Source organism: Octopus bimaculoides, chromosome 18, assembly GCF_046866305.1.
Source record: "Octopus bimaculoides isolate indiv1 chromosome 18, ASM4686630v1, whole genome shotgun sequence".
In the NCBI taxonomy this organism is placed as follows: domain Eukaryota; kingdom Metazoa; phylum Mollusca; class Cephalopoda; order Octopoda; family Octopodidae; genus Octopus; species Octopus bimaculoides.
In genome coordinates this window covers 50,094,881-50,121,855 of record NC_142945.1, presented here as the reverse complement: position 1 = coordinate 50,121,855, position 26,975 = coordinate 50,094,881, and the positions used below count along the sequence as shown (strand labels likewise).

Sequence of the window (26,975 nt, the reverse complement as noted above, 5' to 3'; positions counted from 1 at the left end):
GCCAGTACCTCCGGAAGAGGTTAATCATTTTATCGATTCCGAAAGGTTGAAGGATAATATCGACCTTGACGAATTTTAACTCAAACGTGAAGACAGGCCAAATATCAGTAAGCAGTTCGTCCGGCATGTGAACGATCCTGACTGCTCGACGCTTGCATATTCGGTGTGATATGAAATGATTCCCGTGCCATTGAATTACTGACCCCACAGCAGTGAGAGGGATGTTGCCGAGTTGTAAGATTAGGTGGCCGTAATAGATGTTGAAATGATTGATTGGCGATGTTTAGTGGGCTGCTCCGCTTGATTCTAGGTTGCTAAATAAACCGGAAATACACTAAAAACGCCCACCGTTCATATAAAACAAATGCATCAATTATTGTAAAATGTGAATATATCAACGTATTTGGAGTTGTTTAAACTGGATATGATGGAATTCCTTAGGACAGTATTTGATACAGATATTTGATGATCAAAGGACACTTTAAAACGGAAATTAAATCTAAAAAGATAGAATGTGTACACGAACGTCAAACTACACGGAAACGCCATCTATATGAAAGGAAACGCCAGGAGGGAGTAAACAGAAAGAACGGAATTAAATGATTGATTAGTAAATCCAGGACAGAAAGTACGTAAAACATTATTAAAAGTGATAACAAAGTGATATATAGACGGAGAGAGTTGAATTTAACTCTACGCGTGGTAAGCGTCACTGGTGAGGATCAATCGTCGCTTTGGCTATATCCGCTAGGCTCTACCCACGAATTGTCAGGCTTATAATAAAGATCTGTGGCTTTTGAGTTGTTCTGATTCTTATTTCTAGAAATACCCGTATTAATTATTACCCTCCCACACTTTAGCAACTTGTGTTAATTTGCCTTACAAATGTTCCGTTCTGTTGCATCCTGCCGTCCTGTCTGTTAAGATTTTCCCATTTCCATTTTCCTTGCGCTATCTCACTTACACTCGTATGATAGTCGAAAACCCTTATTTGTTTTTGTTTTCGGACATAAGTGGGCGAAAGTACGTGGACATTCCAGACTCCGACTGAAGAGGCAAGTGGCAGTGAATGATCCGTGAATTTTGTTTTGTCCTGTTTGTGTGTGTGTGTGTATATGTGTGTATGAGTGTATGTGTGCGTATATATATATATATATATATATATATATATATATATAATAATTTTCCAGAATAAATCGATATATCGAATTTGAAGTCTCTGTCTCTTTTGAATATGAAAATTTAAAAGTTAAAAACCTTATAATATATATATATATATATATATACACACCTACGGGCACACGCACACATACATATACAGATACCTATGTATGTATAGAGTCGTATGCCCGTGAATCTATGGGTGAATGTGACTGCGATCACTTGTATGTCATTCCAAAAAGTGTATGAAGGTGTATAATGTTGATTTATAGATATGAAACAACTCTCATTGGCTTTGCGTACAAATATAACTTCACTTGCATTATATACCAATTAAATATTGAGGCACATGCATGAGATATACGCAATTATTACCGCCTCAAATCGTAATGCATCAGAGAAATGATCGTCTAATTGTAATTGGTCAAATTTCATATTTACAACATATTTGAAATTTATTCTTTAAAAATAACAATAATTACAAAACAACAACAAAGCCTTCATATTCTTGCATACTACGTCATAAATAGTCAATATATATATATATATGTGTGTTTCAGAATGCGCAAATTTTCGTTACCTGATATATACAATTTTACACGCCACGTTTATATATGTGAGGCCATTATATGATCTGACTTTCGAATTAACACGATTAGTCACAATGAAATGTTTTATTGTTATCTCTGCTTTCATTGTTGGTAAGTATTTCTGTGAACAACGCATGTTTATGTTCACAAGCCTTTTGTGTTTCGTATGAATAGATGTTTTAGCGTGCGTTTTTTCCCCTACATTTATCTTAATTCTTCTCTATGTTTACACCTCTCAATTCTCTCTCTCCCTTTCTCTCCATCTCTCCATCTCTCTCTCTCTCTCTCTCTCTCTCTCTCTCTCTCTCTCTCTCTCTCTCTCTCTCTCTCTCTGTTTCTCCTTTACTCCCCAATGATCTATAGCTTAATGTAACTCCCCATATCAGTAAGATGATCACGGTTTTAACGTCTTTGATGATAAAACTATTTGATGAAAAGATGAAAAATGAACGGAAATAAAACTATTATAACCAGGAAGTTTATAATCATTGATTTACGTATACCGACAAGCTACTGTCTGACAGTTACATTTGGAATACCTTTTATCATAGGTATGGTCGACCAGATCGTTTCTAGCACAAAACTATGTAACAATAAAATGTCCACTCATTTGTTTCTCTTTGAAGTTCTTTCGTTTTCTAGATTACTCCCAGCCTACTTCTCATCTGCGATTGTCTCTGGCACGGCCTTTCTCTATCTATATTCTTTCTCTAATTTTATTTACTCTTACATTCGCTACCTCTCTCTGTCTCTCTCGTTCTAAGTTCTACATTTACCACCCTGTCCCTCGTTCTAGGTTTCTGTTCACCAGATTCTAAAGGTCTCAGATGTATGTCATCAGTCGTTATCTAATCATTACAAGAGAACTTGAAAGAGTGAAGCAAATAAATTTCTCTGTCTCTGTCTGTCTCTCTCTCTCTCTCTCTCTCTCTCTCTCTCTCTCTCTACATATGTGTGTGTGTGTGTGTATGTTTGTGTGCGTGTACTGTGTGTATGCGTGTCTGTGTGTGTGTTTCTATTTTTATCACAGTGTTTACTGATGGTTAGAGCTTTCTCTCTCTATATATATATTCACCAACTCCAATATAAGCGTAGTCTGTATTACAAGGTTTTCAGCAGCAGAGCAGTTCTCTTCACCTGTTACAAGATATACGTAGACATAATCAAGCTGATCTCATCTGCAGGGAAGATAATAGCCGTATATTTTTGGGATGCAATAGGTGTTGTGTTTATTGACATCAACGGAAATACAATGTCAACCTGCTGAAGAAGTTACTAAAACACTATCAAAATCAATTGCCAAGAAAACTGACGAAAGATGTCTTCTTTCATGAGGATAATGCTCTAACACAAAAGTCCTTGATTTCCATGGTTGATGTCCGTAACTGATTTTGAAATTGTTGATCATCTAACCTATTCTTCTGATTTGGCTCCATTTGACGATCATTTGTTCCCCAACATGGAAAACTATCCTTGACTGGGAACGAGCATCGCAGTCACATCTGCCGTTGATGAAGTTTTTCACAACAGGATATAATCTTCTTCACCAATACGATCCGAACGCTGCAAGACCTCTAGAAGAAGTGTATGGACTGCAAGGTTGACTATATTGCGAAAAAAATATCTTATTTAGTCGCATTCCATGAAAATATCTTGAGCAGCCTATGAAATTTTTAGCCCACCCTCCTGTAGCAAAAACTCTAAATACATCGTGTCTTAAGTACTTATTAAATTCCTTCCTACTTCTTATTGCTTATACGGAAATTTTTATTTGCAAAGTAATATTCATCATTTACATATTGTGTCTCATTAACAATGGACAATTAGGTACGTTTAAAATGTTTTAAATTTAGGTAATATACGGAAAATTATTTCAGTAGTGTATCACTATTGAATAACTCAAAAAGAAAATGTGAAATTTGTAGGTGTTACAACGCTACACATTTGTTTTGATAAAGCCAGCGTCCGGTGCCCACATGCCATTAAAATGTATCCTCTACGTGCACCAGACATGTACTTCTGCAGGTATATATATACCCTTCTTATAGCTTTTAATACTGTTACTGCATCTAACATATATTTGATCTTTTTATAAGTATCTATATACTACTAAAACTCTGATTTCTTGCTTCTTATCGTGCGTGCTTCCGCGCTTGCGTGCTTCCGCGCTTGCGTGCTTCCGCGCTTGCGTGCTTCCGCGCTTGCGTGCTTCCGCGCTTGCGTGCTTCCGCGCTTGCGTGCTTCCGCGCTTGCGTGCTTCCGCGCTTGCGTGCTTCCGCTCTTGCGTGCTTGCATGCTTCTCTGTCATTCAATACAGCCAAAGCGGTGCATAATGGGAAAATACTCTGAAAGAAATGAACCCCTGAAATGTGAATACAAACGGAATAAAACAAGTTTGGCGTAAATCGGACCACGGATTCCTGAGGTACACGATTTCTTGGTGGTTGTGGGGTTACTTTAATAACTAACCCAAACGGTGCGTAATTTGAATATACTCCGAAAGAAACACAACTCTGAAATCCGAATATACAATACTGTGAAAATTAGAAAATTACTATTTGTAAATCTCACAACGAGAGATATTCAGCAACAGTACTTTGAAGTAAAGATTATTTGCCAACATAGCATGGCAGTCCTGGTTTAAGATGAATGTTGCTGTAATTTATCCCCGAGAGACATCGTCTCCAGCTGACTATACGTGGGAGATTAGGAGTGGTAGATTCCCTTGTTCGAAAATATAAGGACACAGATCGTGCCGTATAGCCAACTGGAGACGATGTCTCCTGAGGCTAAATTACAGCAACATTCGTCCTAAACCAGGGCTGCCATGTATGTTGGCAAATCATCTTTACTGTGAAAATTGTTTCCATTAATTTCATGTTTACGTCATATAAAAATTCCTTTTGCATTTTTGTAGAAGTCCGCACATATGCCATAAATAAATGCTATTACTGGAGTTAAAGTTTATCCCGGAAGTTCTGTTTCTATTAGATGCTGTAAATAATCAATAAAACATTAAACATGAACCTGTAAGCTAGATCTGTAATAACACTAACGAATTGAAATATTTAACTGAATGATCATAAAATTAACTTTTATTTCAATGTAATTTTAAAGTCAGTTTCATTGTTTTATAACTTGAACCGTTAGTGACCCAATGAGTTACGGGTAGTCTAATTAATAACAATACTGCATCGAAAACAATTCAGTGGTTAGCAGTCATTGAAGCCACTGTAGCCAAAGAAACAGAAATTGTTTGTTCTGCATCGTTGCAAGATGAGGTCATATTCTACCGATGTCATATCTGTTTTTACCTGTCTCTGGAAGATAAAAAACAGATCCTAAATCGACCACCCAACGATACACGTATCGCATTAATTTACCCAGTGTCCAAATAATTCTGTCATACATTTTACATAAACCTTTAGTATTTAAACCGGCCATGTCCGGGAAAAATATTCTACCTGTTTCATGATGAAAGCAAATAAAACTGGACTTTCCCAACTACATTACAATGTCATTCTAAAATGCCTTGTGCTTATTCATCGGTTCTTTTGTGAACGACAAGGTTACTAAAGACCTAAACAAGACCAGTTTTCAACAAGTGGTACACACACATATACACACACACACAAACACACAAATGCAGTATATTTGACAAAATAATCTGAGAACTAAAAGGTTGGTAAAATGTAAAATTTTTTTTTTTTTTTAAATTTCTAATATAGTAATGATTTCGTTTAGTTTCGCTTAACTAAGTCATTCTTTAAAATTATTACGGTCTTCATGTTAGATATTTACGAAAGCCCTAATTAGGAGACCCACCTGGACACCGGAATGATTTGACTCCGAAATATAAAATTCTTAAATAATGAAAAAATGCTGTTTTTGTAGAAAGATATTTTCCAATGTGCATTCTCTTTATTCTTATCCAGACGGATGCTTGCAAATTACAAATGTTTTGAAAAAATATCCGATGAATGCAGTATTCGTTTCAAAAATATCTATATGAGAGCGTGCCGTTGTAAGATATTTTAAATTATTTGAGGGTTTTAAAAAATGTATTTTTGATGATAAATATATTAACTTTTCATGTTTTATTCAAATCAGCATAACAATTTTCGTTGTGTATAGGGAGAGTCATTATGCTAATATTGTTAATACACGCACTGAAGAGATCCCCGCTCCCGCTGTTTTATGGTTCTTTATATTCTACTTTTGTATAAACCGATGTCCGTACCATTGGTTGATGACTATTTACGATTTCATACAAGTCAGTCTAGTTGATTTAAAGAGAAATATAAATTACATTGATTATAATTTTTTTAAAGGAAATTAATGCGTGTGTTAAGAATATTGATATAATGACCCTTCCTAGACACAACAAAATTGGTTTCCACTCACGAATTCGCATAATGAATCTTGAAAACCAGACACGAAAATGAAGACGACATTGTACTTTTAGCAAATATAAAAACCGTCTACAATTTTTTTAAAATCAAGAGTGACAGATTAGCAGAAAAATTGGTATTTGACGATCTTTTTACCTTTTAACTTCTAATTGTTGTAGTCATTAGATGGTTGCCCTGCTGGAGCTGCACTTTAATGAATTTTAGTCGAACGAATTGCTTCAAGTACTAATACATTTTTAAAGCCTGGTGCTTACTTCATCGGTGTCTTTTACCGAAAGACAAGGTCACAGTGACGTAAACAATACCGCTTGTCAAGAAGTGGCGGTGGATAACAGTGGCACAAACACACACACACACACACACACACACACACACACACACACACACACACACACACACACAAACACACACACACAAACAACATATACACACACATGCGTACATTGACTTATGCCGGACCTTTTATTTTCTATCTACCAAATCCACTCGCAAGGCTTGGTCGGTCCGAGGCTGTAGTAGAAGACGATAGACCAAGGTGCCACACAGTGGGAAAGAACTCTGGCTATGAGGTTGGGAAGCAAACTTCTTACCACACAGCCATTCCTGCCCCTATGTTCGTTAGTTCCTTTTTTCACATTTTGAATTTAAATTCCAAATCTCCAAGTGTTCAGTTTTTTTTTACTTCTATGCTCTCCGAGACAATAAAATAAAGTATCGTTGAATGGCTCACATCGATATAATTTGCGGTGCATCTCCTCTAAAAATTCTACCCTTGTTCCTATGCGAGAATCAGTAATTAATATTATCTAAATTAAATATCGGATTGGGTAATGAAGATTGTTTTCTTCTCTCTAGGTTTTTATATATTCTAAGTTTATATAAACCACAGTCCATATTTGTTGATTTATAGATAACTAAATACCATTTAATACAAGTCATTTTAGTTGATGTAAAAAAGAAAAAAGAAACCACATTGATACTCATATTATAAATGGAAACTAGTGGAATATACACTTCGAATGAAAGTTTATCTTGGACAGTTTATTATATGAAACTGTACATATTAAAGTAATATATGATCGAAATTTATTTTCACTATTTCAGGTATAGAAATGTCCATCAAATTCAAGACTGAACGAGAAATATATTTTGCATCCAGTAATACCATTTCACAAAATGTCTTACTGATACTTATTATATCGTTCTTGTTGTAATAGAAGAGAAACACATTTATTTATTTATAGCGCTAAATAGATTTACATTCTTCATTGGTCTCGATGTGACAGAGGCGTGAAGATCTCAATAAGGTAAGGAATATAATTCGAACAAATCTACATCACACTTATAGCGGTGTTGATATCTACATAATAATTCATTGGTATCTATAAAATATCATAAGCATATCACTGTAACAGGAATGAAATATCTACATGATAGCAGAATAACAACATAACCTTGTCGCTATTGTTCGGTGCCTAAGTACTGACCTGCCTACGCTGAGCATACGTAAATATTCTTTTCTACTCTAAACACAAGCTTCGAAATTTTTGGGAAAGTGAACCAGTCGATTAGATCGACCGCACCACGCAGCTGTTACTTCGTTTATCGACCTCGAAAGGATGAAATGCAAAGTCGACCTCGGAGGCATTTTTTTGGTCTGAGCTCAAATTCCGACTCTGCCATTCATCCATTCCGGGTCGATAAATTAAGTACCGGTTGCATACTGGGGTCAATCTAATCGCCTGGCCCCTTCCCCCAAAGTTTCGCTTTTGTTTTTAGAGTAGAAAATAATATTACCGTTGTCATGTCAATACACACAACACTTCGGTAAGGAGAATTTTTTAAATTTAACATAAAATTTCCTTCAATATTTATTTTTAACATACGGATGCTTCTATTTCTTTTCTAGATCACATTTCAAACAATGAGACATACTTTCGGAAAACATACTGAAGTAAAAGTATATGTGGCTATATTTGCGTTTTCTTATCTTTTATTTGTTCCAGCTTGTAGACAGTCGCCATGCGACGCCACCGTCTTGAGGGATTTCGTCCAACATATCGATCCAATTAATTATTCTGTGGTATTTATGCTACGTTATGTGGATGAAAAGAAACCAACACAAGTTGCCGAGTAATTTGGGTAACATATACTAGAAGAATGGTATACATATATATGTGCGTGTGTGCATGTGTCTATGTGCGTATGAGTGTTTGTGTCTGTATATTTGTGTATTCTTGGGTTTGTATTCTTAGTAAATTCGCAACTAGTTTTGGTTTGCTTACATACATGTAACGGAAAGTTCGGCACAGTGGCCAATGTAAAATATAAAAGAATATAAAAAGAAATAACGGTTACTAGGATCCGTTTGTTCGACTTAACCTTTCGTAATGGCGTCAGCATTGTTGCATTTCAATGATTAAAAGAAACAAACATCACAAGAAACCTAGATGGACTTTAGAAACTTCCTTTTGATGTAAAATATATGTAAGCTTCTGGTTGAATGCGGTTTTACGGGACAGATAATAATAACAAATTATAGCCATAATAGTGGAAAATATTATGTATTTTCCTGCTCATGACATTCAAGGTAACATCATCATGCATGTAGTTTGATTACAAGATTTCACATTTCTTTCTTTTTTTCTTGTATAGCTAATACTATGCAACATGTTTTTTTGTCTTTTGGAAGCAGTTCTTATTTCCATTTTGCTTACTTCTAAAATTAATGAAAATGGCTAATATTTCCTCCAAATCTATTTTTTCTCTTTTCTTACATTCATTGAACTCCAAATTATCCCTCTCAATACATGGCTAGATGCTTCAACACTACTCCTGCTCAGTATCAAAGACCCACATACTGTCAGTCCTAAACGGACCTGCTCATGTGGTTAAGGTCAAGCGATGGACAGGCAAATCTGTAATATTGAGCAGTATATTTGCTTTAACGATATTTCTGCTTCAGCAACTCAAGCGCTGTATCTGTCTAAAATCTAATGGAAAATTGGTCAGTTTCAAACTTTTGATGCCCAAGTGACATAAGCAAAGTTTGAATGGAAGAGTAGTCATTTCCTTTGATTTCCAGATACATGCAAATAAGAAATAAAAATTACTGACCAAAAACAAAAGGCTTTAAAAGAATGTTACGCAGTGTAATGGCCACAAAGCTGTATATTAAGAAGTAAATGTGATAGTTTACTAGTTTCTTCGTCTGACATAACTCATTTAACCTATTCCTGTACACATTCCTCATGATGTTAATCGTCTGCCACCTAACTTTTATCGAATTAGACAGATTAAAGAGAATAGGGATGTAACATTTAAGGTACTATGCAAAAATTATTTCCTTCAAGTCCTCATCAAAATCTTATTATAGCATTCTGTAATACAGTTTGCACTGATCAACGAAAATTGATAAATACAGTAGTAAGGAAATGTTTTTTACCAATATATTGGATGGACGAATGCAACAATCAAGTAATTGTTAAGCACCGATATTTAGAGCAGCACGCACACGCACACACACACACACACACACACATATTCTCGCAGAGACACAGATACGCACAGACGCAAATAAACACGCAGATATATGAACTTACTTCAACAACTTGTTGTATCACATGAGCTACATTCAGAAGTTCCGTAGCAGGCGATAGAAGTGATTAAAATGCTTTTCCGTGCTACGACAAATCCGTCATCAGTGATGATCGTTCTTTTAAATGAATTGTTTCTTTGATGTGTGTTGTTGAATGCGTTTCCGTTAAGGCTGAAGAATTTGGTTACGAATCATTTTGTGTATTGACTTGTTTTTCTTTCTTTCTTTCATTTTCGGTTAACTTTCGCGCCTCAATATTTCCATTATACATAGGTTTAGTATTACGCAAACATGACAAAGTTCATTTCCATCTACTTTTTACTTGGATGTAAATCTTATTATTACGTTAACGAATTTCATTGTTAACAATTGAATGGGAGAATGACAATCGGCGGTCTTTTTATACAATGAATTGGGTTACGTATTTCTTGCAATTATCCCTGTTTCAAAAGGTGTAATGTATTGATACAAATCGATAAATCAACTTCAAAAAAAAAAAAGAAAAAAAGAAAAGAGAACACTACCGTGGGGAACATTTCGCGTTCGATTGTCAGATACTGTCATGGTACATATTTCGATGTTCTTGTAGAAAAATTCGGCTTTTTTTATAACAGATTTCACGTTTTAAGTCTGTAGAATGTGGTAAAGCCTTATGTGTTCATAAGAAAGTTTACCATTGATATCGATATTGACATCAGTACAGCAGAATAATTGTTTCCCGTAAGATAAAACTGTTTATTAAAATCCATCATGCTAGCTCTGTTTGAGAGCGGCAATATTAACGCGGTTATAAATTAAAGTAGATTATGAAGTGCCGTTAACAGCCATGATTATATCAAATGAAGTATTTTGCGATTCATACATTGTCTTCGCAGTTTTCGAAATTTCGCAATTTCTTTTTATCACTTTACGATCAGAATTTACGAAGAGAATCTTATGTGTACTTGATATGTATCTGTATCTCAGTTTTCTAATTGAGGTTTTGATTTAACAATATTAATTGTATTAGTGTAGAGTATTATTGCAATATAAACGTAGTGTTCGTTTATGCGAAAGTATAGCTGTTAGCTTCAAGCATTCAACCATTTCATTGTTAAACATTTATATTTCTGTTCTATATTTAAGAGATGAGGAATTATGTACGCGCATATGGCGTAGTAGTTAAGAGTGCGGGCTACTAAACCTAAGATTCCGAGTTCGATTCCAGGCAGTGACCTGAATAATAATAATAATAATAATAATAATAATAACAACAATAATAATAATAATAATAATAACAACATCGAAGAATAAATTAGGTATGAGAATGCAAGTTCGAAATTTCCCTAAGACATCTGACGAAGGTTGGATGTTATATCAGCCGAAACTGTGTGTTAATAACAAACAAGATGAGGACAAATGTAAATAATGTAAATAATGTCAAGATGTAAGTAATGTAAATAATTTATATTTCTGTCGTAATGTCTTGGAAATGTTCTTCATCTAAATTCAAATTATCAATAATTTCTGAATCTTGGGTGTTGAATAGGTATACAATATTTCCTTTAAATTAGTTTTAAATGAATTACTGCTAGAATCTGAAATTAAGACAATGTTACACGTTCTATATTGATTGGCTGCTTATCGCCTTTAGTTACTGCAGTTCTCCAAAAGTTAAAAAGGTATGAGAATCTCTCTTAAGAACTCGTTTTAGCATAAAATCTGTTTTTTTGTGGAACCATTTATCTATTTTAATAAACTTCGGTCTGTGAGATAGCTATTTAATTTTTTATCAATGTCTGTTTTTGCTTTGTTTCATGTACTCAGCAATATAGCCGCTTCTTGATACTATGTACACTATGTTAGATATTGGAGCTACATCTCCTTCGTTGAATTTTCAAAATTTGAGTTGATAAATATATTTTCGTTCTTGCATGTTGAGATATTTTATTAAAAACTCTTGGCATTGATGGAAGCGAAGCATTGAAAGAGTGATCAGACTCAAAATAGATTAACTTTAAGTAAGAAAAACAAACCACACAATTAATAAGCCGCTGATTAATGTTTATCTGCTTTTTTACATTCTTAACTATTTGTTACAAGCAATCTATTTTTTTCAAGTTCGGAAAATTAATAACGAATTATGTCGGGGGAAAACTGGTTAACACATAGCTTATAAATTTAAAAAAACAAAACTTTTGTCATGAAGTTAGACACAAATAAACAAACGGACACGCACGCCCCTATGTCTGTCTAACATCAAACCAATTTTTCCTACTATTAAATTTATATTTAATAATTATCTAAAACCTGTTTATATTTATCTGATAATATTGATAAACGAAACACTTCTGACTAACAATTTAATTAAGAACATAAATATTCTCTGCATGTAATTATACTTTATTACGCACACATGCACTCATGCATATATAACACCAATATAGTAATGTATATGTATATGTGTATACATACATGTGTCTGTTTCTAAGGGTGTTAAAAATCTCGGTGATGAACTTAATTAGTTCAATTATCGTTACTACGATCATGCAATTATCGATCGATATTCCATTTTATTTGCAGCAAACAATTGAACATAATTCGATTTCTGGAGAAGTTAGTTATTTATGAGGGTCTCTTCAGTCATTGAACGATGGACAGCATTAACATTTTCATATCTTCATATATTTTATCTCTTATTCGTCTCACTCATTGGCGTACGGCCTTGTTTGATCCTCTCCTTTAAATGTTTAGACGACAAAAATCCTCTTAACTTACCTCTGTTTTCAGCCTATTGTTGTCAGCCTAGTATTGTCTTCCTGGTCACTTTTACGTGAACAACACAGTTACAAAGCAGTAAAGAAAGCAACACCAGCTGTGAAACGATAGATGAGACAAATATACTTATATATATATATATATATATATATATATATATATATATATATATATATATATATATATATATATATATATATATATATATATATATATATATATATATATATATATATATATATATATATATATATATATATATATATATATATATATATATATATATATATATATATATATATATATATATATATATATATATATATATATATATATATATATATATATATATATATATATATATATATATATATATATATATATATATATATATATATATATATATATATATATATATATATATATATATATATATATATATATATATATATATATATATATATATATATATATATATATATATATATATATATATATATATATATATATATATATATATATATATATATAATATATATATATATATATATATATATATATATATATATATATATATATATATATATATATATATATATATATATATATATATATATATATATATATATATATATATATATATATATATATATATATATATATATATATATATATATATATATATATATATATATATATATATATATATATATAATATATATATATATATATATATATATATATATATATATATATATATATATATATATATATATATATATATATATATATATATATATATATATATATATATATATATATATATATATATATATATATATATATATATATATATATATATATATATATATATATATATATATATATATATATATATATATATATATATATATATATATATATATATATATATATATATATATATATATATATATATATATATATATATATATATATATATATATATATATATATATATATATATATATATATATATATATATATATATATATATATATATATATATATATATATATATATATATATATATATATATATATATATATATATATATATATATATATATATATATATATATATATATATATATATATATATATATATATATATATATATATATATATATATATATATATATATATATATATATTCATATATATATATATATATATATATATATATATATATATTCATTCATATATATATATATATATATATATATATATATATATATATATATGTATTTATGTATAATATATGTATATATATGTGTGTGTGTGTGTGTGTGTGTGTGTGTGTGTGTGTGTGTGTGTGTGTGTGTGTACACGACGTGGTTCTTTATATTTACATAGAAAAAATCTGAACCATGAAGCATGAATATTTGGTGGGGCGGAATATCAACAATCCTAGTGGAACAACACTAGATGATAATAATAAATGGGAAACATCATTAGAAAACAAAAGCAATAAAATCGGTGTTTATGATAGATTCTTTTACGTTACCATCCAGTAAGACTTGCGTAGAGATGAAAACCATCTGCGAGGATTTAATAAACAAAAAAATATTAAATCTACGACTGTAAAACGATAGCAACAATACAACGAATTTTCTCAAACTTGTAAATGGCCGCGATAATAAATAAATAGTGCAATTAGTTGATCGATTGTTAAGGGTAGTAGTCTAGTCATTAGATATAAGATCAACAGATAGGTAATTCAGACGACAGATAGTCTGATGGAAGCAGAATAACTTAAGGAAATTCCTGACAGATTGAAGAATAACCTAAAAAATATAAGGACTACGGAAAACGAATAATCCAAGTAAGTAATAAAGTATTTACTTCAAAATGACGAATGATGGAAGGTACAAATGTAGCTTAATCCGAATCAGACTATTTTTGTCATGATATAATATAATGTTCCACCCATCCTCGTATTTTATTGGTTTTCCGAAAGCAGAAGAAATATATACGTATATATATATATATATATATATATATATATATATATATATATCGGGTGGTCGGGTTAACTTTGACAGCGTTAAAAAAGAATATCACAACAAAAAATATGTTTAAAACAAATGAAATACAAATATCAGCTCGATTATGGTTCATAACATCCTCATAATAACCACACTTTGCTTCGACCACAGTTTCAAGACAGCTTCGGAACCTGGATCATTCCATCCTCACTCTGTCCCTGAGGAGACCCTTTCGTACCCACTTGGCCTCGGCCAAAAAACTTGCACTTCCTATTGTACATAAGTGGATCAAAGCCGTAGTTATCCATTGGAGTACAATCAGAGAAATCGTAAGTTCACAATCGGGGCTGGTGAAATCCTAGAATACTACAACAACCCCTTCTGTGTTTTGTGAAAGTAGGGTAAGGTGCTGAATCCTATTGCCGCGCAGATGGTCTTCCAGCAGCAATCCTCTCCAGTCGTAGTTCGACCACAGTCTGCGACTGCTTTACATCGCTGTCTGGATTGAGCCTAAGTCACTTTTCGGTGATCTGACGCGGCGCAACGCAACCCTAGTAGAGACACAATCAAAGACCACCATGCTCCTGCTGGTCACCGTTTCGTAGTTGCCGTTCCAGCTTTCCAAGTCACGTCTTGTGTTGTGACGCCATAGAAGATTGTGTGTCGATGTCTGGATGACGGTGTGTGGTGTGGGTGCTGCGGAGTGGTCAGTGCTAGTATGTGTGGAGTGTTGTATGATTGGTGTCAAATGAAGAGAGGAGGTGAGGTTGGTTTCAGATGAAGAGAGGGGTGAGTTGAGCCTATGTGGCGCAAAGAATGGAAGAAAAGATTAATTAACGTTCACAGCGCAGTCGGGAGTCCGGATGGCACTATGAATTTTCCTTCTTTGTGTCTCCATAAATATATAATTCTGTGTGTACATGTGTGTCTACGAGCTAATGTTTGTAAGACATATATATATATATATACACTTACGTATGGAAAATCTACCAATACATACACCAGCTCGCGAATGTAGATTTTAAAAACAATAAACATTTAAATTTATATATGAATCATATCATGATAAAAAAATTTTTTTCATTCATCCAGAGATGTGGAAAATTTATTTTTTAAGTGATACTTATAATATACGGGAGCCATAAGAATGTCATCATATTTCACACGTCATACATTATTTACAAATTGAAAGCATCTGTTACTTAGTTATATAGGTTAGCCTCTATGTCAATACAATTGCATCACAAGGTATTCACATATACAGGTGTATTCAACATGAAAACGATTATTTTGATCTCTGTTCTCATTGCCGGTATGTAGCTCTATGAAGAGTGCGTGTTTAACAATAGAATTAATATTTTTCTTGGACTTTTCTAATTCTTCTCTTATATTCTTTCGAGATTTTGACCCTCATGTCCATTTCTGTCCTCGTAACGCCTTGCAGTACATCTAGGCACTGATTTCCGTTATTCCACAACGGCCATCATTTTTCATTCACAAAATATAAAATATGTATAGCTACCAATATCTTGCTACATATTATCCCAGTTGTCGATTCCTAGCGAAAATTCAGAGTATATTTAAGACTGCTTAAAACACTTTCAGTGTTCTAAGCATATTAGGTCTCTCATTTGACAGTATGGAGTGTTACTTATTTGCAGGTGCTACTACAGTAAAATTTTGCGACAACACAGCCGTAAAATTATGCAGGACTGCTTTAAAAACATTTCCTATACGTAAGAAAGATGAAGACTATTGCAGGTATAAATACAATTTTGTGACTATTACTGCTATTACAACTCTCAATACTTATTCGATTTTCATATATATTCGTGTGTTTATTTTCAATTTAGTTTCGTTTATTTTTCTTAAACAAGTTTTATACATCCGTCATGAATTTTTCGTCATTGCTCACAATATTTTTCGAAAATTGACTATTAGTGCGCTAAAGAAGCTTGCACCATCAAATATATAGCACATGTGGTGCATCATGTCCAGTACCACCAGGTTCGATATGTTATACTCTCGCACCTGATCTATTTCGATTGAGAAATCCTAGGGATTTTGCAAGTCTCCGACTCGGCCAATTATTATTATTGTTGTTGTTATTATTATTATTATTATTATTATTATCATTATTATTATTATTATTATTATTATTATTATTATTATTATTATTATTATTACCGTTGGCGTCATCATTATTATTTTCATATACACTCCACAGATTAGACATTTGGAAAAGAAAAAACCTAAAACGTACTGCTGCTGAATATTAGTAATTTCATATAACATTATATTCCAATTTTGTAGGCGCCTTATTCTATTTCAAAATTGTTTTAACGACATTTTCCAGCAGTGTCAATTCTATTTTCGAGACCTCTATAGAAAGAAGTGCAAATGTAAGTTATATATTTTAAGTTGCATATTTTATTCATTTTCTAGTTTTACTTACAAGAATAAATTTAATTTATTTTATGCTGTGTGTTCCTATACGATTAATTTAATTTCAATTAAGTGAATATTAATAAAATTCTGAGTTATTTGTAAATATAAGTCATACTGAATTTCGCTTTCGCATGCGTCTCCATTTTGAGAGACATCGGGAAGACATACTGTCTTGAAAGAAACTTGCCTGTTGGGTTCGAACTGACTTTACTGTGATTGGTTGAACTTCAAGAAGAAATCTTCTGTTGCTGGTTAACGATGCGCAGGCTCAATATATCGGATGCGGCGGTGCATCGTTAACCAGCTAGAGAAGATGACCTCTCAGTATTGCAGTAAAGTGCATTCAAATGGAACAACCATGACGAAATGGCTACGAACGTTACTACATATATATATATATATATATATATATATATATATATATATATATATATATATATATATATATATATATATATATATTACTCTTATACTTGTTTCAGTCATTTGACTGCGGCCATACTGGAGCCCGTTTTTAGTCGAGCAAATTGACCACAGTACTTACACTGTCGTCTCTTTGGCCGAACCACTGGGTAACGAGGAAGTAAACGCAAAAGCATCGGTTGTCTAGTGATGTTGGGGTGAAAACACAGACACATACATACATATATATTTGATGTTTTTGGTATGCAAGCTGCTTACCATACAGCCACTTCTGCGCCTATGTATATATATATATGTGTGTGTGTGTGTGTGTGTGTATGTGTATTTATGTATATGTATGCATAAACATGTAGTTAGATACACACACACGTACATATGTGATAGATAGGTATATGAAGACATGCATACATATTTAGATGGTGAATGATGCATACACACACACACACAAACACACACACACACACACACACACACACACACACACACACACACACATATATATATATATATATATAAACACACAAACATATATACATACATATATGTGTGTGTTTGTGCGCTTGTATGTGTATATATATAAATACAGATATATGTTTGTATGTGAATGTGTGCGCGCGCGTAGATTAATAGATGTATAAAACTAAGACTTACTAAGAATCTTTAAATATGCATTTATGATTATGCAATTTACCCAATTGCACATCATGCTCTTAATTCGATATAACAGAAACGATTAACACTGATATTCATTTCGCAAATGTATGCATTGAAAATAGAGGATTACAAAATATATTAAGAGAATTAGTTGGAACAATTCTCATATTTTTACTTGCTTATCCGTGTCATTCTGTTTCATGTGTTATGTATTTTTTGCATTCAACAAATTACTACAATAAAATTTGTTGTGTTTCAGCTCAGGGAGCTCACAAATCTGCATCCAACGTAGATCGCTCAGACTATATTAGCAGAATTAGCACATTATTGGTACTTATGACCACGTTGTTGTGATGGTATAGAAATTCAACTGACATCCATGTAAGAAGGTTTATAATAATTTAGTAGATTTGTATCAGTATTATTTCTTTTGTTTTATTCATTTTGATATTGATAATTTGTCAGCAATCTTCATTGAGAACTAGCTCAGCAGGTCAATTATTTCTGTTGCCGTATCACTGATTCATTAACGCTATCATACAACTCTCAAAGAAAGATCTTGTACGATATAAGAGTCAGTGTAATTCAACATATTATATGAGAATAATATTCAAATATCAATGATATAGGTAATAAGTATTTGTGGTGCATCAGAACTGCGGTTCCACAATAAATCCGGATGTCCATAATATCTCTCCTGATGTTTACAATAGTCATTCCACATCTATTTAATATACACTGAAGTATCCGGTCTACGGTAATGCATGGGTACAATGACATCCAGTCAGTATAATGCAATAGCTTCATTACTACATCTATGATACAAGCTCACATAAAAATAATATTATTATCTTATTATATCTGTACTACTGTGTAGTGTATTTTCACTGTCATTAAAGCATGAGACAAAACGGTTTTCTTAATTTCTTCTCATGTTTTACGAAACCATCATTGATTTTTATCATTTCGGTGTAAATGAAACAACGTATTAATCAATATTCTCGAGTGAATGGTACTGATAACGCATTTCACTAAAATTCATTTTCTCCCTCCCCAATTTCAAACATTAATTTTATGAATTCACAAGATAAGAGTATCTGTAACCGAAAAACTACGGTAACGACTGCGCAAGACATAATACACCATATACCGAGCAGTGGTACACAAAATGGGAATACTTACATCACTGTATTAACTATTGTGATATATCTGTACAAATGTGACATTACCGACTTTAATGTCAATGCATAACCAAACAATAACATTGGAGTGTAGAAACAGACATAGTATCTCAAAGTAACAACAAAATCATTCAATACAAATACAAAAATTAATATTCTGTCTTTTTCTTACAGGTGAATATCCTTTAAGCAAGCAGTATTTTTAAAACTTTGAGTTTCTGTGACACTTAATCAGAAACCATATAGAAATAAAAAATATATTTCATTATAATGCAATATTTGTCATTTGCTGTCTTGGATATTTTTCTGTAAATGTGTCCCAGGGTTTGCATATCCCGCTAGCCTTTTTTTTTTTTTTTCATCATCATAAAATTTTGAGGTTTAATTGAATAAATATGTCCTCTTCAAAATCTTAATATGTGTTCACATTTTATTCATTGACTTATTCTTTGCTTCTACTGAAATGCTAATACAAAATTGCAAAAATGAACATACATACATACATACATACATACATACATACATACATACATACTGATTCTGAAACCCTTCATTCGACGTAAGTGATTGGGTAAAGATTAGCACTAAGAAATTATTGCCTATCTCTATAACATGTCTGTTTTCCAAGTTACACACACACATACACACACACACACACACACACACACACAAACACACACACACACATGCACACACACACACACACATATATATATATATATATATATATCAAAAAGAATCATAGATGTTGCTATGGTAACAGAGCTAGTGTACGCACAATGAAGCCACTTGGTACAGATTAATCTTGAACTTTGTCATGCAAGTACACTAAGTTATAACATTCTTGCTCACTTCTGTTGACTATAGCAGTGCTTAGAAGTGAAGCGTAGATGCATAGAGAAAGAGATATATGCTTATATATGTATATATATGCATATATATGCATATATAAGTGGATACAAGTGTGTATATAAGTGAATGAGTGTATATGTTGATCGGTGTATCTATATGTGTATACATATGTATACGTATGTACATGCATATATATACGGGTGTCTAACTACTAGTACATATGTATGTGTGCGTGAATGTATGTATGTATGTATGTATATGTATATATATAAATATATATATATATATATATATATATATGTATATATATATATATATATATATATATATATATATATATATATATATATATATATATATATATATATATATATATATATATATATATATATATATAAGAGCGTATCACTGTGTTTATAGAGCCATATATATATGGGATTGTGTGTATGAGATAGGGTATGTGTTAATCTATATGTGTGTATGTACCCAACCACTCAATACTGAAAGTCAGCTAATAACATCCACATTAGTAGCCAACCACGAAGAACATGTCAGCCGTCAGCCGGTACCAAATCATCCATCCACTACCATTGGTACCAGTCCAACAAACACACTCTGGCATCAGACAAGATGAATCTACCAAATGCTACAAAATTCCAACCAAGATGGACGGATGGGATTGCCTTGAAACTGAAGATTTTAAACTCACGGAGACAACATTTCAATATCACCTGAGGAAGCGCAACTGGACCTCATTATGCTAACGAACAACTGCATAAACAAATACCTGTATTTTCGGAGAACCACGTTGAGTAGAAACAATTGTAGTGCTCAAAAAATAACTGTCCAACCGTACTCCTTGTCGGCTCTAATTTCTGCAATTATTTGTGTGGGGGGGGTGTATGTCTGTTTGTGTGTTGGGGGTGTAAATATGGAAATAGTAATGCAAATAAAAGTACTTAGGCATGATGTACAAGATTTATATTCATGTAAATGATGAGAAAGCAACGACTGAAAATTGTCACACGATGACTATTCAAGTATTAATGAAAATATAGATACATTAAATTTATCACAGCAAACTGGCACAGAATAAAACTTGCTAAAAAATAAAGGTGTGAAGATATGATATTACAAGTTTGACAGCTGTTTCTGAGTCCCCAAGGTACTTCATAGTGTTGGCAAATGCAGTTCACGAGAAACTGCAAACAATAATGGAAGCAAATAAACATTGAATATATTCGGGCTCCGTTTTCAGGGTGGATACATAAAGATTTGGTCAGCTTTTTATCTGTCCACCTGCAAGTCCGAATGCTGTGAATAGAAGAGGAAGATACGCATATGGAGTGTCACTGAAGAGATCAAAGGATGTGTGACGAAAGATTTCAGACAAAGGAACCAAAATAAGAATAATAATGATGATGAATTAAAGAGCAATCACATAGCGCGTGGAGTTAATTGGCAAAAATATGTCCATTCCCTAATATAACTACACCTTCTTTCGACACATGTTTTCACATCAGGAATTATACAGAACAAATGCTTAATCTTGAATTAATGATATCTGAATTAAACATTGGCAGCTATAATTTACCATGATGATGGTCTTATTGTACATAAGTTGTCCGTAATTCAGTCCAGCATTTCTTTTGGATTAAGTTTTCCATCAAATCAAGGTTGTGATTATATTTATTTTATTGGAATATGAATTCTTTGAATTCTAATTTTAATTTCTTCGTAATAAATTTCAACTTATTCTGCAATGGCTTCTTCGACATCTCTTTTTAAGAGAAACTTGACGTACACATACTTGTGTTCCTTGTATGGGCATTGATACTATATGGAGGCGCAATGGCCCAGTGATTAGGGCAGCGGACTCGCGGTCATAGGATCGCGGTTTCGATTCTCAGACCGGGCATTGTGAGTATTTATTGAGCGAAAACACCTAAAGCTCCACGAGGCTCTGGCAAGAGATGGTGGCGAACCCTGCTGTACTCTTTCACCACAACTTTCTCTCATTCTTACTTCCTGTTTCTGTTGTGCCTGCAATTCAAAGGGTCAGCCTTGTCATACTATGTCACGCTGAATTTTCCCCGAGAACTACGTTAAGAGTACACGTGTTTGTGGAGTGCTCAGCCACTTGCACGTTAATTTCACGAGCAGGCTGTTCCGTTGATCGGATCAACTGGAACCCATGACGTCGTAAGCGACAGAGTGCCAACAACAACAAATTGTGACTATGGGGTAAATACTAAATTTTTCTCTCTCTTGTATATGATTAGTAATGTTACTTCTTAATCATTCATAAACATGATTTGACAAACTGATTCATTATACACAGACTCACATATACTCAAGCAGATTTGCCTCTTATAGGAAATTACGTGCGCTACTGTATACGCCAAGGAAAGAACCGCGTTTTGCATGCTTCCGTGCGTGCGTACCAATGAACTTGGTAACCATAGACATAGAATGAAAATGTTGGCATTCTTTCCACTCTACTTCGAAATGGGGAAAATATGTCGTTTACATCGTAACAACATACATTTAAAATAGAACACAATATTTAAAATGAGTCGTAAAAATACAAATAATTTAGAATGTCACAATAAGGCAACATATTATATCGACAACATCTGTGTCTTCAGATCCATTAACATAAAGCACGTTTATATCTTCGCAAACGTACAGGGCAAGACTTTCAGATAATCACGATTTAGCCATGATGATAAATTATATACTTATCGCTGCACTCATTACAGGTAAATATCTATGAGATAAAGCTTTTCACCATCATCAAAATTCATATTTAAAAGGAAAAGGTATTTCATTTCTATGTCTCTATAAAAATTGCTTCTCTCCTTTATCCGTTCTTCTCTCTTCCTTCCTTATTTCTTGCATATATGCAAACATGCATATATGAATATGCACACATTCATATGTAGGCCTTTAAATATATCTCAGAGTTTTATCGAAATTAATCAAAAATAGGCGTTAATTATTTTATACAGTTATGTGTTAATCAAATCACACACGCTGGTGAAGTCATTCTTCCTCTGCTAATCTGTTCTTCACTCCATTATCTTCGAAGTAGCTATTGATCTGATGTGCTTCATTATGCATGATTCATTTATAAGGTGCATTATATATATATATATATATATATATATATATATATATATATATATATATTGTTAAAATGTTAAATTGTTAAAATGACAACAAATGTTATGGGGAGGCAAACATCGCAGGATATATATTATTATTATTGGACGAAATTCAAAGTCTTACAGCTGTTTCTGAGATATCTCACATTATAGACAAATAGGGAAAATGAGGAGGGTATAGATTAACGAAATGACGACATAGAGAACAAGAGTAAAGGAATAAGGAGATGAAGAGAGAGAATAAAAAAAGAAGCATAAATGTTCAGTTCAACTTACCAATGTTGTAGAAATACGTCTATAAGTCCTTAGATGCAATCCTGCATTGATTCATGTGGGCTAAAGTCCTGATGTTGTAAACATCCAGATAAAAGACGTGACCATATCAACGCTCCAAACTTAGCTCTAGACAAACGCGCACAAATATTGGAAATCCAAACACATATATATATGTATGTGTGTGTGTATGTGTGTGTGTGTGATTGTGTGTGTGTGTGTGTATGTGTGTGTGTGTGTGTGTGTGTGTGTGTGTGTGTGTGTGTGTGTGTGCGTGCATAGCGAGAGAAAGACAGACATAAAGAGAGAATGAGACAGGGGAGAGATACATTGAAAGTGATATGACCCGGAAATTGTGTGCCATAGTCTTATAAATTAATTGGTTTATTAGAATAAACTTAACTACAATAGTCTGCCACGGGTGGCTTACTTTCAGTGCTTTTAACATATTCTGAACGATTTATATTACCCCAAACTATAACATGTCATTTTTTATATAAAATGCCATATTTCTAGGTGTTTTCTCGATAAAATCTTGTGATGTAATCGGCCAAGAGTATTGCCAGATTGCCTGGGATATGTATCCTACACATAAAGTTGATAGACACTATTGCAAGTATGAATATATTTCTAGCTATTATTTCTGTTCTCATCTATGTTTCGCTTAATCATTTAGATTAGCAATGCATGGTTTCATCACATTTTCATTGAAAATATTTGTTTATCTTTTGAAATAAAACCAGAAATTAATCATGATTTTCATAAATTAACTTCTAATGCCACATAAAATGTCATAGGGCGCTAGAGTTCTTATTTGAAAGCACATGGTTTGACATAAGAAATTATTTTCAGCCGTACACAAAAAACCTTTTGTTTGCTCGCATTTGCAACGAAATCGCACTCGTTAAAGCATCCTTGCGTGTTTGAATGGTTGAGAAAGGCTTGTTAAAACAATGATAGCTGGACTCTTAAGTCTGTTAAAGTTTTACATTGGATTTTGTCATTAGCTATAAATAGAGAGGAAAAAAGAATTTGATCGAGTTTATCATTTTTATATTTGGTATTTTTATATTGTTCTGATAATGTGAAATCCAAACACGTAAGTAACAGAACACGGAAGGAGCATATACATTTTCGATATTATGGGGCGATGATCGATCAAATTCTTTGTTCCTCTCTATTTATAGCTAATGACAGAATCCAATGTAAAACTTTAACAGACTTAAGAGTCCAGCTATCATTGTTTTAACAAGCATTTCTCAACCATTCAAACACGCAAGGATGCTTTAACGAGTGCGATTTCGTTGCAAATGCGAGCAAACAAAAGGTTTTTTTTGTACGACTGAAAATAATTTCTTATGTCAAAACATGTGCTTTCAAATAAGAACTCTGGCGCCCTATGACATTTTATGTGGCATTAGAAGTTAATTTATGAAAATCATGATTAATTTATTATAGCGCATTTTGACTTCAAATTATTCATATTCAAATATAATCGATTTCAATAATGGAATGCAATTTAATATATTACCCGTGGCTATATTTCCGTACATAACTTATTCCGAAATAATGCAATCTAATTTCATTATTTTTCACAGTATATTCTTTTCTTTTCTGTTTTCTTTTTTTTTTTTTTGCATTTTCAGTCGCTTGCTCATACTAGAAAAATGTTTCCTCACCCTGTTCTTGCAGTGCAGAAATATCTACCACAACTACTATGTAAGGAATTGCAATGGTGAGATGCTTTCAAAGTTTTTCAATATTATTTGAAGACATATGAAACTTCTTTCTTGTATCTGGTTTGCAAGATTCGTAATGTGAATTCGTGTGTTGGAATGAATTTTGTGATGCCTAGGGAGAGTGATAATAGCAATATTATTAACTAACGTTCTGGTTCAATTCCACTACATTATTCATTAGTCAGTTGGTTAAATACCCAACTAACTAATCGATTGTTTGTTTAATTTGGTTAAACAGTAAGACGTTTTCTTTGTTATTGTTTGTCGAATTTTTTCGTTGCTATTTGCATCATATTCGGTGACTTTAAATTTAGTTCGTTAAAACAATCGATTAGATATTTTGATATTTATCCAATTGACTAATAATAAAGGAGTGGATTTGAAACTGTGAGTATGTTAATAATAGAATCATAACTCTCCCTAAACACACCAAACAACGTTAGTTAATAGCCTTAGTTAATATCCTTACTTTAATACAGAACATCCTTGTGCCAAACAGCCAATAGCACTTATAATCAACAATCTGCTCAATACACTAGCTAAGTTACGACACCTACAATTATCTGGTTTACACTTCATCCTAGCAAGGATTACTTCTGAGTGACTATCTCTTCACATAAATGACACAAAATATCTTCCGACAGAGCAAACAGAAAATATACAATCGATGGTGTATCGTTTACACATTGGGGTCCCTGCTGATGCTGCAGATGCACAGGTATATGTTCTAAACGGTTGTCGGAAGTGTGATTTTTTCTTTCTTAGTCTTTTCAACTTGCTCTTTCCTCTACGGATAGAAATGCTCTGATGCCGCTCACAAATACGCTACTAAATCCTCTGATCTAAGCTCTCCTAACCTGCTTGTGTCTGTCGGAATATCCCGATGTAATGAAAGCTAAGAAACTTATTGGGTTTCTTTCTTTTAATGCGTAAGACAGATTTCGATGCCGACAAAATAGAATACTGTATAGAATGTATCACCAATAAACGCTCGCCGCATGATAATTCTAGGCTTTTTGTGACTCTTGTAACGTAACATTTAACTGAGCATGAATTTCATATATTGCAGATGGTGTGAGGATGGGTGTCTCCTCCTCAAGTCACGCAAAAATTGTTGAAAGCTCACTACTTATATTGATGATACTCGTTACCTTCACAGGGGTGTGATGGGATAATAATTCAAACTGGCATTTGATGTAAGAAGACTTAATTTAATTTACTTTCTGATATTTTGTATTTGTTGTACTTAAATCTGTTTGCCATAACAAAATGATATGAAGACACTATTTACGTCACAAATACAACTTCTGACACATCATCTCTGGTGTATCCACTGCGACCTCTGCTATCTTTTCAAAATTACCTAATTTATTTCAGTGTAATGAAATGGAGATACAACTATAATGATACATATCCGTGTCTCATTCATGTTTGATATATTTCGTTCCTTCAAAATTACGTTGAATATACAAAATACGTAATTGAACGGAATGCATTAAATATCTAATGTTTGACATCCTGTACTCACATATGCAGGCATACATGCACACATACACACACACACACACACACACACACACACACAGACACGCACACACACACACACACACACACACACACACACACACATATATATATATTTAATTGAACGCCACGCATCCATTTCCAAGTAAGTTTGTGTTCATACTATACAT

The 26,975-nt window shown here is 32.6% G+C and overlaps 3 protein-coding genes and 1 long non-coding RNA gene across 5 annotated transcripts in view; 3 read left to right on the top strand and 1 right to left on the bottom strand.

Annotated features, from left to right (window-relative positions):
- The first annotated feature begins 1,694 nt into the window (after positions 1-1,694).
- LOC106870880 (uncharacterized) lies at positions 1,695-8,136 on the top strand. The gene is made up of 5 exons (XM_089366180.1): positions 1,695-1,862; positions 3,677-3,776; positions 5,687-5,775; positions 7,268-7,470; positions 8,073-8,136. The coding sequence occupies exons 1-4, from the start codon at positions 1,709-1,711 to the stop codon at positions 7,375-7,377; spliced, it is 453 nt and encodes a 150-aa protein (XP_089222306.1). The 5' UTR covers positions 1,695-1,708; the 3' UTR covers positions 7,378-7,470; positions 8,073-8,136.
- Positions 8,137-10,294: 2,158 nt separating this feature from the next.
- Positions 10,295-26,975, bottom strand: part of LOC128249792 (uncharacterized) — a 27,859-nt gene continuing 11,178 nt past the window's right edge. Inside the window, exons 2-3 of the long non-coding RNA XR_008265890.2 lie at positions 12,519-12,615; positions 10,295-10,976 (exon numbers count right to left, since the gene is read on the bottom strand). This is a non-coding gene — a long non-coding RNA (uncharacterized LOC128249792). The remainder of the gene's footprint in view (positions 10,977-12,518; positions 12,616-26,975) is intronic.
- LOC128249786 (uncharacterized) lies at positions 15,742-19,666 on the top strand. Of its 2 annotated transcripts, XM_052974285.2 has the most exons (5): positions 15,742-15,856; positions 16,206-16,305; positions 16,858-16,946; positions 18,329-18,450; positions 19,425-19,666. In XM_052974285.2, the coding sequence occupies exons 1-4, from the start codon at positions 15,769-15,771 to the stop codon at positions 18,421-18,423; spliced, it is 372 nt and encodes a 123-aa protein (XP_052830245.1). In that variant the 5' UTR covers positions 15,742-15,768; the 3' UTR covers positions 18,424-18,450; positions 19,425-19,666. The 2 variants fall into 2 exon arrangements, with proteins under 2 accessions (XP_052830245.1, XP_089222307.1); XM_089366181.1 differs by lacking the exon at positions 19,425-19,666 and having other exon boundaries at positions 16,901-16,946; positions 18,329-18,414.
- LOC128249788 (uncharacterized) overlaps positions 22,711-26,975 on the top strand; it is a 4,961-nt gene continuing 696 nt past the window's right edge. Inside the window, exons 1-4 of the mRNA XM_052974288.2 lie at positions 22,711-22,864; positions 24,059-24,158; positions 25,189-25,277; positions 26,351-26,477. Coding sequence (XP_052830248.1) covers positions 22,825-22,864; positions 24,059-24,158; positions 25,189-25,277; positions 26,351-26,448 — 327 coding nt within the window. The 5' untranslated portion in view covers positions 22,711-22,824 and the 3' untranslated portion in view covers positions 26,449-26,477. The remainder of the gene's footprint in view (positions 22,865-24,058; positions 24,159-25,188; positions 25,278-26,350; positions 26,478-26,975) is intronic.